The sequence below is a fragment of the Pristiophorus japonicus genome, chromosome 10 (assembly GCF_044704955.1).
Source record: "Pristiophorus japonicus isolate sPriJap1 chromosome 10, sPriJap1.hap1, whole genome shotgun sequence".
Lineage (NCBI taxonomy): Eukaryota > Metazoa > Chordata > Chondrichthyes > Pristiophoridae > Pristiophorus > Pristiophorus japonicus.
In genome coordinates, this window is record NC_091986.1 from 135,212,275 (window position 1) to 135,227,971 (window position 15,697).

At 43.2% G+C, this 15,697-nt stretch overlaps 1 protein-coding gene across 1 annotated transcript in view; it reads left to right on the forward strand.

Annotated features, from left to right (window-relative positions):
- Positions 1 to 15,697, forward strand: part of LOC139274800 (PC3-like endoprotease variant B) — a 994,028-nt gene that overhangs the window by 337,975 nt on the left and 640,356 nt on the right. Inside the window, exon 4 of the mRNA XM_070891493.1 lies at positions 4,136 to 4,251. Within this exon, the coding sequence (XP_070747594.1) occupies positions 4,136 to 4,251 (116 nt within the window). The remainder of the gene's footprint in view (positions 1 to 4,135; positions 4,252 to 15,697) is intronic.

Consider the following 15,697-nt stretch of genomic DNA (forward strand, 5'->3'; position numbering starts at 1 on the left):
TAAACAGATCACTAAAATGTAGTGGTCAGTTGCAAAAAATAATCAAAAAGGGTAATGGAATGCTCGCCTTTATATCGAGAGGGCGAGTATATAAAGGGAAAGATATTTTACTCCTACTATCCAAAGCCCTGGTTAGCCCACATCTGAACTACTGTGTACAGTTCTGGGCACTGCAACCGAGGAAGATTGGAAGGAGTGCAATGCAGATTCACCAGAATGTTAACAGGGATCTAAGGGTTAAATTATGAGGAGCGATTATATAAACACTGCTTGTATTCACTGGAATATAGTGGGTTAAAGGGTGATTTGATCAAGGTTTTTAAGATTTTGAAAGGAATTGATAGGGTAGATAGAAAGAAGCTATTTCCATTGGTGGGGGTGTCTAGGACCAGGGGATATAACCTTAAAATTGGAGCCCAGCCAATCAGGAGAGAAGTTAGGAAACAATTCTTCGCACAAAGGTTAGAAATGTGGAACTCTCTTCTACAAAAAAAACAGTAGATGCTAATTCAATTAATAATTTTAAGGACCCGACTGCTGCCATCGACATAAAGTCATTGCGCGTGCGCAGTTCCAAAGGTCTCTTGGTTGTTCTAGCTGGACTTCGTAGTCAGCAGACATTTTGATAGAATGGAAATTGTCTTAGTTTTGCCGGTCACTAGAATAAATCACATCCCTGATTCTCAAATGTAGCCACAGTCCCCAAAGGTTTAGGAAAGGACAGTAATGCGTGTAAAATGCTAATGACCACGATTCGATGTAAGTATTTGGATGGGAAGACTTTGCAGGTTTAAAAGCATGCACCCTGCTTAGATGATAGGAAAGATAATTTAAAAAAAAAGAGAAACATATAAAACTTGAGATAAAGTTGAGCCTGGAGCTTTTGGCTAAGGAATCTCAGCTATTTTCAATATGGAACCGTCTCTAATGCAAAAAGGCAGTCGGGCAGACAAGGCTTTGAACATTATCCTGCTAGTTGCATGTTTATACATCAAATTGCTAATGCCAAAATGATGCACGTTTTAAATTTTATTTGCATTTCTTTATAATAAAATTATTTCCAACAGGGGAAAAAACTGCTAGAGCTGGCATTTACGGAGACCTCCGTCTGTTGTGAATGTTGTTTTGTAAATATGGGACCTGATAGTTATGCACAGAATGCTTCTGCACAGCTTCCAGTAGCTTCTGATTCATTGGCAGGAGTCACTCCGTAATTTTAAATCTGAGAGCGATAGATTTTTGCTGGTCAACTGTATTAAGGAATATGGAGTCAAGGCAGGTAAATGGAGTTAGGATACAAATCAACCATGGTCCCATTGAATGGTGGAGCAGGCTTGAGGGGTTGAATGGCCAATTCCTGTTCCTAGGTCAGAGAGGGAAAAAGTTGTTCAGAGTTTCTATTCCTGCTGGAGAGCACGTTTGTGGATGTCGGTAAAGACAAAAGTGAGCTCGGCTGTGATGCCTCCCCCAACCTCAATAGTTACATTGCCCGGAGTGATTATTTGCAACAGTTTTTTGTTTCTTCCTCTGCATGTGTGCCCAAGACTCCGCCCCCAACGTGCTAAGCATGCGCTCGACTGCCCTGAACTCTGCACCCCTTCAGTCCCGCACATGCGCAGACTCCTCGAAACCGGAAGTGCAGCCTGCATCGTGAGGAGCCCAGAGCTGCTGCCGATCACATTGCTTTGCTGATTTAGGCTTTTGCCTAAAATATCGCTGTGATTATCTACACAAACATTTTCATGACCTTCTGTGGGAGACAAAAAATCAGAGGTAGTGAGAGACTGGGAGGAGAAAGATAGACTGGGGGGGAGGAGAGAGAGACTGGGGAGAAAGAGATAGACTGGGGGGCGGGGCGGGGGGGAGAGGGAGAAAGAGATAGACTGTGGGAGGAGAGAGAGATAAACTGGGGGAGAGAGAGATAGATTGGGGGAGAGAGAGACTGATAGGAGAGAGAGACTGGGGGAAGAGAGAGAGACTGGGGGGAAGAGAGAGAGACTGGGGGGACAGAGAGATAGACTGGGGGGGAAGAGAGAGAGAGAGACTGTGGGGGGGGAGAGAGAGTTAGACTGGGGAGAGGGAGAGATAGACTGTATGGGGGGGAGAGAGAGATAGACATGTATGGGGGCAGAGAGAGAGATAGACTGGGGGCAGGGGGGAGAGAGAGATAGACGGGGGGGGGAGAGAGAGAGGGAGAGAGACTGGGGGAGAGAGAGAGATAGACTGGAGTGTGAGAGAGAGAGAGAGACTGGGGAGAGAGAGAGATAGACTGGAGTGAGAGAGAGAGACTGGGGAGAGAGAGAGATAGACTGGAGTGAGAGAGAGATAGACTCGGGGTAGATGGAGAGATAGATTGAGGAGAGAGAGAGACTGAGGGGTGGGGGGAGAGAGAGAGATTGGGTGGGGGGGTGAGGAAGAGACTGGGCGGATGGGAAGAGAGAGACGGGGGGGAGGCGGTGGGAGAGAGAGACTTGGCAGTCAGAATTGCTCAAAATACACTTTGCAAAGTCACTGATTATGCAGGCAGGGTGGTTCTAATTACACATTCCAGAGAAACTGCTGTGTGTGTCTTATCCTCCAAGGGGATCAATCAGCAATCAGGGCATTCGATCAAGGGGACCCAATCAGAACATTTTTCTGTTGCAAATAAACACATCCTACATTGCCCACCGACACTCACACCCGAAGAACGGCCACTTGGCTGAGATAACGGAAGGCTTTCCATGCCTCAGGAAGTGTAGCACAGCATGAGTCTGTGGGCTAGAATTTCCTACCAACCTGCCAGTGCCCGATTGCTGGCCAAAATACTACTAAGATTCCCAAGATTATCACCGGTGAAAACTTCCCCCAAAAAAGAAAAAAATCCGGCTAGTGAAAAATTGGGCATTGCACACCGATTCTCGGTGAAAAAATGCAATTTAGGGTCGATTGAGCGGTTCTTAAAGAAAATGGGTGATAAATAAAAAATTCACCAAAAATTTACCTCAAGGCTGCCGGTTGGGCCTAGGAGGAGAAAAACACTAAAAATATATATTTTTTAAAAATCATCAAAACATTCTCAAGATCCTCATAACCTAAATCACCACAACAGAATTTTAAAATAATGAGTAAAAAACCAATTACTAACCTTTTTCTTGCAGAGCTACTCATCTACTGCCCAGCTCCGCTGATTCTTGTGGGTGTTTTTAAAAATATTTACCTACGGGTCACCGCTGAGCCAAATATCACACAATGGCGATCTGTGGATGGTGCACGCCAGCGGTACCTCAAAATCGTCGGCATAACTCAGCTGGGCAATTTCTCGCCGACCCAGTTATCGCCTACAATGGCCAATACTGCCCAGAAACCGGGCGGTAAGGCAATGCAATTTCTAGCCCTATGTCTTCAGGAAAGGATGAAAAAAAAATTGGTAGAACAAATAAATAAAAGTACCTATCTTTTTCTGTGATCTGGTGGACTGGCAGTTTTAGGTCTCAAACTGTTCCCTTTTATTCTAAATGCTCTTCATTTTCAGAAAAAAGCTAGGAGATTTGGGGTATTTTATGAAAAGTATGCACAGGTTCCTTTTATGTCATAAGACCCTAATTTATGTGAAGGCCTTCACAGTTAAAGGCTTTGCTTCTACAAATGGCAACTTCCATTAAAAGCACAGAGTAGGTGAAATGTAAAACAATTGAATATGTGCTGTGGTACTTTAAAAAAATAATATTCCATGTCAGCAGGTTTTTACTTATTTGACATTCTGTGTAAACGGAACTCTGGAAATGACATTGTGCGACATTATCATATGAAGCTTTCATGTGTTTGTATCAAATTCTCCTGTCTGATTTAGAGGCATTAAACTTTTAAATGAAAGGGTTAACTTGTGCATTAAAGCAGCTGACAGGGAATTGATACCAACGGCTAAGCATTTGTACAATGACAGGACGCTGTATCATTGCTCGCCTATATTGCTAAAGAATCTTTTGTATATGTGTGTGGTGGGATGGTTTTAAAAATTCTGGGCATTTTAATGTCAACAAAATTGTTGTGTCATTTCATTAAAGTGTTTTAAACGTTACATGGAAAAATCATTTTTTGCTAGATTTGAATTACAAAATAAGAGGAGTGACTGATCTTTCCATGTGGTTTCCAGAGCGAGAGAAGAATGAGGTTATCCCTACAGCAATCTTCAAAGTATTGGAGTCAGAAAGTAAAAAAGAAAATGCACTGCAGTTCAATGACCCTTTGTGGCCTGCACAGTGGGAGCTGGTAAGCACTGCATCACCAGTTTATTCATTTCTTCTTTAGTTAACCCTTGAAACACAAGCTACTCAAGAGTTCCCAGGTAACATATACATGCACGCAGATACAATAGGATGCACATACATGCAAGCATGGGCACAAGGGGATTGGCTATACGTTCAACCACAAGTGGATGTACATACACAAGAATTCAAATAAATGTTTAAATTCAGGAATGATGCAACATATAATGATCAAAACGGTATTATGTATAGCAAATAAATATAAGCTTAATTTTCATATAATCTTTGTCATTTTCTGGTTGCCTCTATCCTTATTAAGCAGGCAAAAAGAACTGTGAGAAAGTGTTTCCTGATTAATTACTCACAAAATATCTCCCTTTAACTTTAATTTTACGTTAGTTTTATGGTCTGTGATATTAATGTGGTGAAAGCTTTTCAAGTCTGTTAAATTTAATATTATTACAAATATACAAAGTAAACATAACTTTCAGTAAATATGATGCTTCCCTTCATTTTATGAATCAAGCTTGCTGAGGCCCCAATATGGATACGAAATTGGCTAAGTATCCGGAAACCGAGTGTATTGGTGCACGATTGTTTATCGGACTGGAGGAAGGTACATAGTGGTGTTCCCCAGTGGTCGGTTCTACAATCACTGCTTTCCTTGATATATATTAATGGTTTGGATGTGGGTGGACAAATTCAAAATTTGCAGATGACATAAAACTTGGAAATATAGTGATCAGTGAGGAGGATAGTGATAGATTTCAAGAGGACATAGAGAGTCTGGTGAAATGGGTGGGTACGTGGCAGATGAAATTTAATGCAGAAAAGTGTGAAGTGATACATTTTGATAGTTTATATTTCCTCTCCTTATTCTTTCGAACGGGTACAATCCTAAAGGGGGTGCATGAGCAGAGAGACCTAGAGGTATATGTGCACAAATTGTTAAAGGTGGGGCAGGGCAGGTTCAGAAAGTAGTTAAAAAAGCTTACGGGCTTCTTGGCTTCATGAATAGAGGTGGATTCATGGACTCGATGAACCTGTATAAAAAGCTGGTTTGGCCTCAACTAGAGTACTGTGTCCAATTCTGGTCACCGCATTTTAGGAAGGATGTAAAGGCCTTCGGGAGGGTGCAGAAAAGATTTACGAGAATGATTTCAGGGATGAGGAATTTCATTTACGTGGATAGACTGGAAAAGCTGGAGTTGTCCTCCTTAGAGCAGAGAAGATTGAGAGCAGATTTGATAGAGGTGTTCAAAATCATAAGGGATCTGGACAGAGTAGATAGAGAGAAACTGGGGGAAAAATTGCAATTCAAGACTTCCTTCAGACGAACACCTCCGACCCGAAAATTTTTAATGAAAATACCTGGTGGTCCCGGACAACATAGGATTCCGGTTGGAGGCCTCCATTCTCTGTGCAGCATACGGGAAGATGACATTCCCATGTGGACGGAAATGTCTGGACCACCAATCACTAGGTAGTATTCTCATTGATAAAAATGGAAACTCTATCAATGAGAAAACCCTCCTAAAACAAAAAACACAGCATAATAAATAAAAATTACACCTCTCATATTTAAATTAATTGAAATTAAACATAATTAAATGCTTTAGAAAAAACATTTTTTTTTGGAAAAAATGTTTGTGTGTTTTAATAGGGTTAAAAATAAACTTGCCTGAATGGACAGGATTTTAATATAAAAATGAATAACTTAATTTAATTTTATATATGTTTTAAAAGTGTTATGCTGGTAAAAGTAGACTATATGCCTGCTTTTACCAAGTGTAAAAGGTTGAAGGACATTCGCTGGGCATGAGTTGGGCAAATAGCCTAATCTCTGCCGCGCAGATGTCCTTCTCCTGGGGATGCATGGATTCTGTCAGAAGAAATCTTGACAGATCGGAAAAGCCGGTTCTCGGTGCATGCCCATCGTGCCCCGAGAACCGGCTTTTGTGAGGCCTCACCAGGTGTGTGCACACTTCGTACGGACCCGGCAAGACCGCAATTTTTGGCCCATTGTTCCCATTGGCAGAAGGCAGAGGTCATAGATTTAAGGTAATTGGCAAATGAACCAAAGGCAATATAAGAAAAACTTTTTTACGCAGCGAGTGGTTAGGATCTGGAATGCACTGCCAGAAAGGGTGGAGGAGGCAGATTCAATCATGGCTTTCAAGAGGGTGTTGGGTAAGTCCCTGAAAGAAAAACATTTGCAGGGCTACGGGGAAAGGGCGGGGGAGTGGGACTACCTGAGGTGCCTTTGGAAAGAGCTGGCACGGGCTTCTTCCATACTGTAACCATTCTATCATTCTATGATAAAATAGTTTTTAACTCATGTACTCATGCATCTTATGATCGATGTTTGCCAATGCCTGCTACAGTTTATAACCTGTATTTGCTATTTTGTACATATAAGCGAATCTCGGTGCCTTGTAAAACTTAGATTATTAATTTTCTGATATCTTTGTGCATCATAATCTTGATTGACTGATTAATATAGTTTATAATGTGCTTGCTGAAGTCCTTTAACATTTTTAAATAATAAATTTGGGGTCTTTTATAGCAGCTGAAAATCCAATACATAACGAGAGATTTGAAGACTTGGCAAAGTATTTGTATGTACAGAAAAAGTTCTAGACTAGTCATTGGTGAAAAATATTGTCCCACAGCAACAGAAAAATGACTCTGCTACAATACCTAAGAATCAATATCGAGTGATGAGGAACTTGGTCCCTGCAGTAACGCAGATTAATTTAACACCACCCAGATTGTTTTAATCTTTTGAACGTATTAAGTACGAATTTTGGGCTAGAAATTCGATTCTCGGCGATAACTTATTTTTTCGCCAGAATTATCGTTATCGCTATGAAGCCGTAAATTCAAGGTTTAATTTGCGCAGTGGTAAAAACCGGCGTTGCACGAGGATTCGCGGCGCAAACTGCGACCCTCGCCAAATTTAGTCCGAGGCCGATACCACTGTGAGTTGGGCCGAGCGAGGGCGGAAAGACACCTAAAAATAAATCGCAAAAAAGATTCACAAAACATTTACAAGACACTTATCTAGCAAATCGCTGCAAAAGAATTAAAAAATAAAAACTTTAACTTTCCTTTTTTGCAGATCTTCATATCTACTGCTGCTCCAAGGGCTGCAATGCAGCTTTTTCCCTGGGAGTCTTTTTCGCACTAAATACGGGTGCGCTGTGAGCCAAACTTTTGGCGAAAGTGATATTTTGAATCTTGCATGGCGGTGTTCCGCTCTCCAGCGGTGTTCCGTGTTCCGCTCTCCGGCGGTGTTCCGCTCTCCGGCGGTGTTCCGTGTTCCGCTCTCCGCCGGTGTTCCGCTCTCTGGCGGTGTTCCGCTCTCCAGCGGTATTTGAAAACCGCCGCCGCAAAACATCTCTGAATTTTCCGCTGACCGGGTTTTCGCCGAAAAAGGTGAAATAGCACCAAAAAACCGGTCGCAAAATTGCCGAATTTCTAGCCCGAAGTGTTTAAAAGTCTTAGTTATGAAACACCAATCGCAGGCATTACTACTTTTTATACTTTAAGGCAAATATTTTTGATGAATGAAAGTTGTGCAATAGCAGGTTTCTTTGTCCTAACTTCCAGCGCTCTCCTTCACCTGTTTTTCACCTGACCTGTTCCATTACAGATACAGCTCAATTTTCATGAGGCTGGGAAAGAATGCATGGTATATGCCACTGCATATCTTAGTCTCATTATTCCTTGATACCTAATATTTTAAGCTACAGTGTGTGAGTATGGGAAGGTGTCACCGTGACATTTCATATTATTAAAGAATATGAATCTAAACAATTCTGCAAGCATTGTGTTAACCCACGACAGTGAAACAACTGACTGTGTGAAACTGTTTAAGTCAAAAAAAATTCATGAACTATTATATCAACATTAGTTTTGGTTAATAAACATAGTTCTGAAAATGCAAACTTATTATTTGATGAATATTTGGAGGCACTACAGATGATTACTTTTTGGCTAATAAACGATGTATTTAGAATATAAATCACTATTAGTCTTTGTTAAATATATATGCAGAAATTTGTTTTAAAATAATGTTTGCTTAATAATAGTGGTATGTTCAATAATACTAAGATATTCATTTTTTGAATGAAAGAAACAAAATAGGGAATATCACATTCATATTATCACTGGCTCATGTGGAACTGATGAATCTTCATGGCAATAGCGATATTGGTGACGGACACCATTACTTAGCTGTTGTGCTGCACAATTGTCCAGTGGTTAATTAACACCACAATTTGCTGGGCAAGTAATTAGAATGCACAGCAGTGAGCATAGCATCGGATCAGGAATAGCATGGTCAATGGCCTGAGTAAAAGCCCATTGCGATGTGATGCTACTTCGGTTCGTAAGTCTTTAAAATAGATAGTTGAAGATTGCACTGACGGCAGAAACAAGCACAAATTCAATTTATAAAGTGCTGATTAACTTTAAGGATTGTTTTTATATCTGTCTTGTTGGTTCACTAGAAAGAAACGTGACACAACCCTTCCCAATGAGGTTGTACAAACAACATGGAAACCAGAGACTTTTAGTCTTCAGTTGCTCAAGCAGTCTGTAATCACAGAGCTATTTCTGATTTATCATTTGGATTTTAATAAGGCCGAATGGTCACATTTTGATCAAGAACAACCACATTCACAACAGATAGGGTTAACAATCCAAATTACAAATTAAAAAAGTCACATTCAAATGGTGGATTAAGGCTAGGGACTGGCAACCTGCTCCCGCCAGATATATATTGTTGTGTATCTGTAAAGCATGCTCTCCCATGTTCCGTCACCAGGGAGCACATCCCCTGAAGTCCCAAGGGATCCCAGCACCCCTTGAGAGCACTGTATATAAGCCAGCCCCTAAGGCCTGTTCCTCACTCTGGAGTGCCTAAATAAAGACTGAGGTCACTGTTACTTTAACCTGCCTGTGTGCTGTCTCATCTGTGTTAGGAACACAATAACTGGTGACGATTATACGAATCCAATGCAAAGATGCAGCAAACTGTGGGCATCCTGGAGAAGTTCTCGGAGGGTGAGGACTGGGAAGCCTATGTCGAATGGCTAGACCAGTACTTGGTAGCCAACGAGCTGGACGGAGAAGGAAGTGCTGCAAAAAGGAGAGTGGTCCTCCACACGGTCTGCGGGGCACCAACCTACAGCCTCATGAAGAACTTTCTGGCTCCAGTGAAACCCACAGATAAGTCGTATGAGGAGCTGTGTACACTGGTTCAGGAGCATCTTAACCCGAAGGAGAGCATGCTGATGGCAAGGTATCGGTTCTACACATGCCAGCGATCTGAAGGTCAGGAAGTGGCGAGCTACGTCGCTGAGCTAAGGCGAACTTGTAGGACAATGTGAGTTTGATGGCTACCTGGAGCAAATGCTCAGAGACTTTATTGTGCTGGGCATAGGCCACGAGACCATCCCACGAAAACGTTTGACTTTAGAGACAGTCGGCCATTGCGATAGCACAGGCGTTTATGTCCACCAGTGATAACACCAAACAAATCTCTCAGCACACAAGTGCTAGCAATGTTCATAAATTAACTGGAACTGCGTTTGCGAGCAGAAATGTACAGGACAGAAACCACAAGTCTGCAACTGCCAGCAGGCCTCAGGTGACCCAGATGTCTCAGAGTCCGCAACAAAGGAGGAATGCAAGGCAATTCACACCTTGTTGGCATTGTGGAGTCTTCCATTCAGCTTATTCATGCTGCTTCAAAGGGTATGTTTGCAGGAGCTGTGGAACAATGGGGCACCTTCAACGAGCTTGCAGACGAGCTGCAAGCTCTGCAAAACCTGCTAACCACCATGTGGCAGAGGAAGATCGGTCCATGGTGGATCAAAGCAATTTTGAGCCTCAGAGAGAGGAGGCAGATGCTGAAGTACATGGGGTGCACACATTTTCGACGAAATGTCCACCTATAATGCTAAATGTAAAATTGAATGGCTTACCCGTAGCCATGGAACTGGACACTGGTGCTAGCCAATCCATCATGAGTAAAAAGATGTTTGAGAGACTGTGGTGCAACAAGGCACTCAGACCAGCCCTGAGCCCCATCCACACGAAACTGAGAACGTACACCAAAGAGCTTATCACTGTCCTGGGCAGCGCCATGGTCAACGTCACCTACGAGTGCACGGTGCATGAACTGCCACTCTGGATTGTCCCGGACGATGGCCCCGCACTGCTTGGAAGGAGCTGGCTGGGCAAAATCCGCTGGAACTGGGATGACATCCGAGCGCTATCACATGTCGATGAGGCCTCATGTACCCAGGTTCTTAACAAATTTCCTTTCCTTTTTGAGCCAGGCATTGGAAACTTTTCCAGGGCAAAGGTGCGGATCCACAAGCCGTGAGCGGCACCTCACATGATGAGGGAGAGAGTGGAAATCGAGCTGGACAGGCTGCAACGCGAGGGCATCATCTCCCCAGTGGAATTCAGCGAGTGGGCCAGCCCGATTGTTCTCGTACTCAAAAGTGATGGCACGGTCAGGATTTGCAGCGATTATAAAGTAACTATTAATCATTTCTCGCTACAGGACCAATACCCGCTACCTAAGGCAGACGACCTATTTGTGACGCTGGCAGGAGGCAAGACGTTCACCAAGCTCGACTTGACTTCGGCCTACATAACGCAGGAGCTGGAGGAGTCTTCGAAGGGCCTCACCTGCATCAACACGCACCAGGGACTGTTCATCTACAACAGATGCCCATTTGGAATTCTGTTGGCTGCAGCGATCTTCCATAGAAACATGGAGAGCCTACTCAAGTCGGTACCACGCATGGTGGTTTTTCAGGACAACATATTGGTTATGGGTCGGGACACCGTCAAGCACCAACAAAATCTGGAGGAGGTTCTCCAGTGACTGGATCGCGTAGTGCTACGGCTGAAAAGGTCGAAATGCGTCTTCATGGCAACAAAAGTGGAGTTTTTGGGGAGAAAGATCGCGGCGGACGGCATTCGGCCCACAGACGCCTAAGACAGAGGCTATCAGGAATGCGCCCAGGCCACAGAATGTCACGGAGCTGCGGTCATTCCTAGGACTCCTCAACTATTTTGGTAACTTCCTACTGGGGTTAAGCACCCTCTTAGAGCCCCTAGATGTGTTATTGCGTAAAGGTGAGAACTGGGTATGGGGGAAAAAAACAAGTAATTGCTTTTGTGAAAGCCAGAAACATTTTATGCTCCAACAAGCTGCTTGTATTGTATAACCCGTGTAAAAGACTTGTGCTCGCATGTGATGCATCGTCGTATGGAGCCGGGTGTGTATTACAACAAGCTAACATTGCGGGGAAGTTGCAACCTGTCGCCTATTCCTCCAGGAGCTTGTCTAAGGCCAAGAGGGCCTACAGCATGATTGAGAAAGAGGCATTAGCATGTGTGTTCGGGGTAAAGAAAATGCATCAGTACCTGTTTGGCCTCAAATTTGAGCTGGAAACCGATCACAAGCCCCTCACATCCCTGTTCACTGAAAACAAGGGGATAAATACGAATGCCCCAGCCCGCATACAAAGGTGGGCACTCGCGCTGTCAGCGTATAACTATACCATCCGCCACAGTCCAGGCACCAAGAACTGTGCGGATGTTCTCAGTCGGCTACCATTGCCCACCACGGGGGGTGGAAATGGCGCAGCCTGCAAACTTGTTGATGGTGGTGCAGCCCGCAGACTTGTTGATAGTCATGGATGCATTTAAAAATGATAAATCACCTGTCACAGCCCGCCAGATTAGGAATTGGACCAGCCAAGATCCTCTGCTGTCCCTAGTAGAAAACTGTGTACTGCATGGGAGCTGGGCCAGCATCCCCGTTGAAATGCAAGAGTTAATCAAGCCGTTCCAGCGACGTAAGGATGAGCTGTCCATTCAGGCAGACTGCCTGTTGTGGGGTAACCGCGTAGTATTACCCAAAAAGGGCAGGGAGACATTCATCTTGGATCTCCACAGCACACACTCAGGTATAGTAATGATGAAAGCAATAGCCAGATCCCACGTATGGTGGCCCGGTATCGACTCTGACTTAGAGTCCTGTGTACGGTAATGCAGCGTATGTGCTCAGTTGAGCAACGCGCCCAGAGAGGCACCACTAAGTTTGTGGTCCTGGCCCTCCAGACTATGGTCGAGGATCCATGTCGACTATGCGGGCCCGTTTCTCAGTAAAATGTTCCTTATGGTGGTGGATGCTTTTTCAAAATGGATTGAATGTGAAACAATGTTGGGAAGCACCGCCACCGCCACCATTGAAAGCCTGAGGGCCATGTTTGCCACCCATGGCCTGCCTGACATACTGGTCAGTGACAACGGGTCATGTTTCACCAGTGCCGAATTTAAAGAATTCATGACCCGCAGTGGGATCAAACATGTCACCTCGGCCCCGTTTAAACCAATCTCCAATGGGCAGGCAGAGCGGGCAGTACAAACAATCAAACAAAAGGTTCACTCCAAACCCGCCTGTCCCGAGTACTGCTCAGCTACCGCACGAGATCCCACTCGCTCACAGGGGTGCCCCCAGCTGAGCTACTCATGAAAAGGACACTTAAAACCAGACTCTCGCTGGTTCATCCCAACCTGCATGATCAGGCAGAGAGCAGGCGGCAGCAACAAAATGTAAACGATGGTCGCGCCACTGTGTCACGGGAAATTGATCTGAATGACCGTGTGTATGTGCGAAACTATGGACATGGTCCCAAGTGGATCGCGGGCATGATGATAGCTAAAGAAGGGAGTAGGGTGTTTGTAGTCAAACTAGACAATGGACAAATTTGCAGAAAGCACCTGGACCAAACGAGGCTGCGGTTTACAGACTGCCCTGAACAACCCACAGCAGACACCACCTTTTAAGAGCCCACAACACACACCCAATGGATCAATGAAATCACGTTGGACCAGGAAATCGTACCCCATGCCCAACAGCCCAGCAAGATCAGGCTCACCCAGCAGCCCTGCAGGGCCAACAACATGTCAACCCAGCGATGGCACAGACATTTGTACTGATGCGGTCCACCAGGGAAAAAAGGCTCCCGACCGCCTCACCTTGTAAATAGTTTTCACTTTGATTTTTGGGGGGAAGTGATGTTGTGCATCTGTAAAGCATGCACTGCCATGTTCCGCCACCAGGGAGTGCATCTCCTGAAGTCCCAAGGGATCCTAGCATCCCTTGGGAGCACTGTATTTCAGCCAACTTCTAAGGCCTGTTCCTCACTCTGGAGTGTCTTAATAAAGACTGAGGTCACTGTTACTTTAACCCCCCTGTGTGCAGTCTCATCTGTGTTAGGAACACAATATATATATAATTCCTGCAGCCTTGCACTTTGCATTAATAATCGTAAACACTGTCAGAAATGCACCACTAAGTAATAAAAAGCAATTAACGAGGGCAAGACAATTATTTCTTAATTTCAACAATAAAGTATGATTCCTATAATTGCACCAAACATGCCTCTAGCCCTCCGGTGCCATTCTGTAATGGTCTAAGTGGCTGTGACGATCACAATGGAGTTAATTCAGCAAACTCGATCTCGCCATTGAATTTATTGGGGGCGGAGCTATGATTATGAATTGTTCAACTTTTTCGGCAAGGGTCCCTGTAGAGCAGCTTTTAAGTCCCAGGAAATTATGGCGTAAGTCACTCACACCATTATGTTATGGAATTTCTGCACCATAACAATGGTGTGACAAGTTTTCAGCCCTGTTTGTTATCTATACCAAATATATGAAATAGGCATTGATTTCACTTCAATTGTATCATGAATTCCTGCACTTTATCCAAGTTTGTACAACCTCACTTCATATTCTATTAAAATTAAGCAAAGTCCATTTGTAGTACGCACTAAGTGCACGTTATCTACAGGAAAATATACAGCATGGGTCTTCAAAAGCATGAGTTACAAAAGAAAGAAATAGCATTTATATAACAGCTTTCACCTCTCTCAGGATGCCTCAAAGTGCTATACAGCCAATAAAGTAATTTAAAGTGTCGTCAATGTTGTGATGTATTCAAATGCAACAGCCAATTTACACACAGCGGGGTCTTACAAATTGCAATCAGATGAATAACCAGGAATACTGTTTTGGTGATGTTAGTTGAGAGAAATGTTGGCCAGGGCAAAAGAAGAACTTCTTTGAGTTCATCTTCAAATAGTGCCATGCGTTATTTTAAGTGGGCATAAACAAGCCAACTTCTTCTGAAAGACAGCACCTCTGATGATGTGGTATTCTTTCAGTGTTATACTGAAGCTTCAGCTTCAAACATGTACTCAAGTCCTGGAGTAGAGCTTGAACCCTCAACATTATGATGTAAAGATAACAGTGTGCTACCACTGAGCCATTTCACTAGCAAAATGTACAAACTCTTCTACATTGCAAGAAAGGAAGAGAGAAAGCTGTAATTATTGCATTAGGCATTTTAAGTTGACAGTTGTATCATGAATGGTCTGCTAGGAACATTACTTCAGCAGATCATGTTCAAACCAATAAGGTGCTTGGATGACTGGCTTGAATATGAAAAATTCAATTATATTTTCTTTCAGTAACAAGAAGATGGAACAATATTTGTACTGAATTTTAAACTGAAATTTGAATGTTTACGAATAATTTATTTTCGTATAAATATCAGTATGTAGTCACACATGTTTAAAACTTCCATAGTACATGAATAATCAATGATGATGCTTCTTACTAATCCGTACCAAGATTCACTGGGATATTTGAGGTCTTTTTAAGTATGAGCATTTGAAGTTTTAATAAGATCTGACTGATAATTCATTAACATTTTTGTTTAATTTTTCCGATCATTGTTAAAGCACTTTAGTTGACAACAAAATATTAATCAAAAAATTTAAAAATTTTACACAGTCAGTGATTGTGAAACCCACATTTCTAAATATAATGTCATTTAATTTTAATCTTTCAAGTTACATGATTTTTCAAAGTAGTTGACATCTAGGTCAATCCCAAATTCTTGCTAACATAAGAACACAAGAAATAGGAACAGGAGTCGGCCATACGGCCCCTCGAGCCTGCTCCGCCATTTAATACGATCATGGCTGATCTGATTATGGACTCAGGTCCACTTCCCTGCCCGCTCCCCATAACCCATTATTCCCTTATCAGTTAAGAAACTGTCTATCTCGATCTTAAATTTATTCAATGAGCCAGCTTCCACAGCTCTCTGAGGCAGCGAACTCCACAGATTTATAACCGGCTGAGAGAAGAAATTTCTCATCATCTCAGTTTTAAATGGGCGGCTCCTTATCCTAAGGTTATGCCCCATAGTTCGACTCTCCCCTATCAGTGGAAACATCCTCTCTGCATCCACCTTGTCAAACCCCCTCATAATCTTGTACGTTTTGATAAGATCACCTCTCATTCTTCTGAATTCCAATGAGGAGAGGCCCAAGTTACTCAACCTT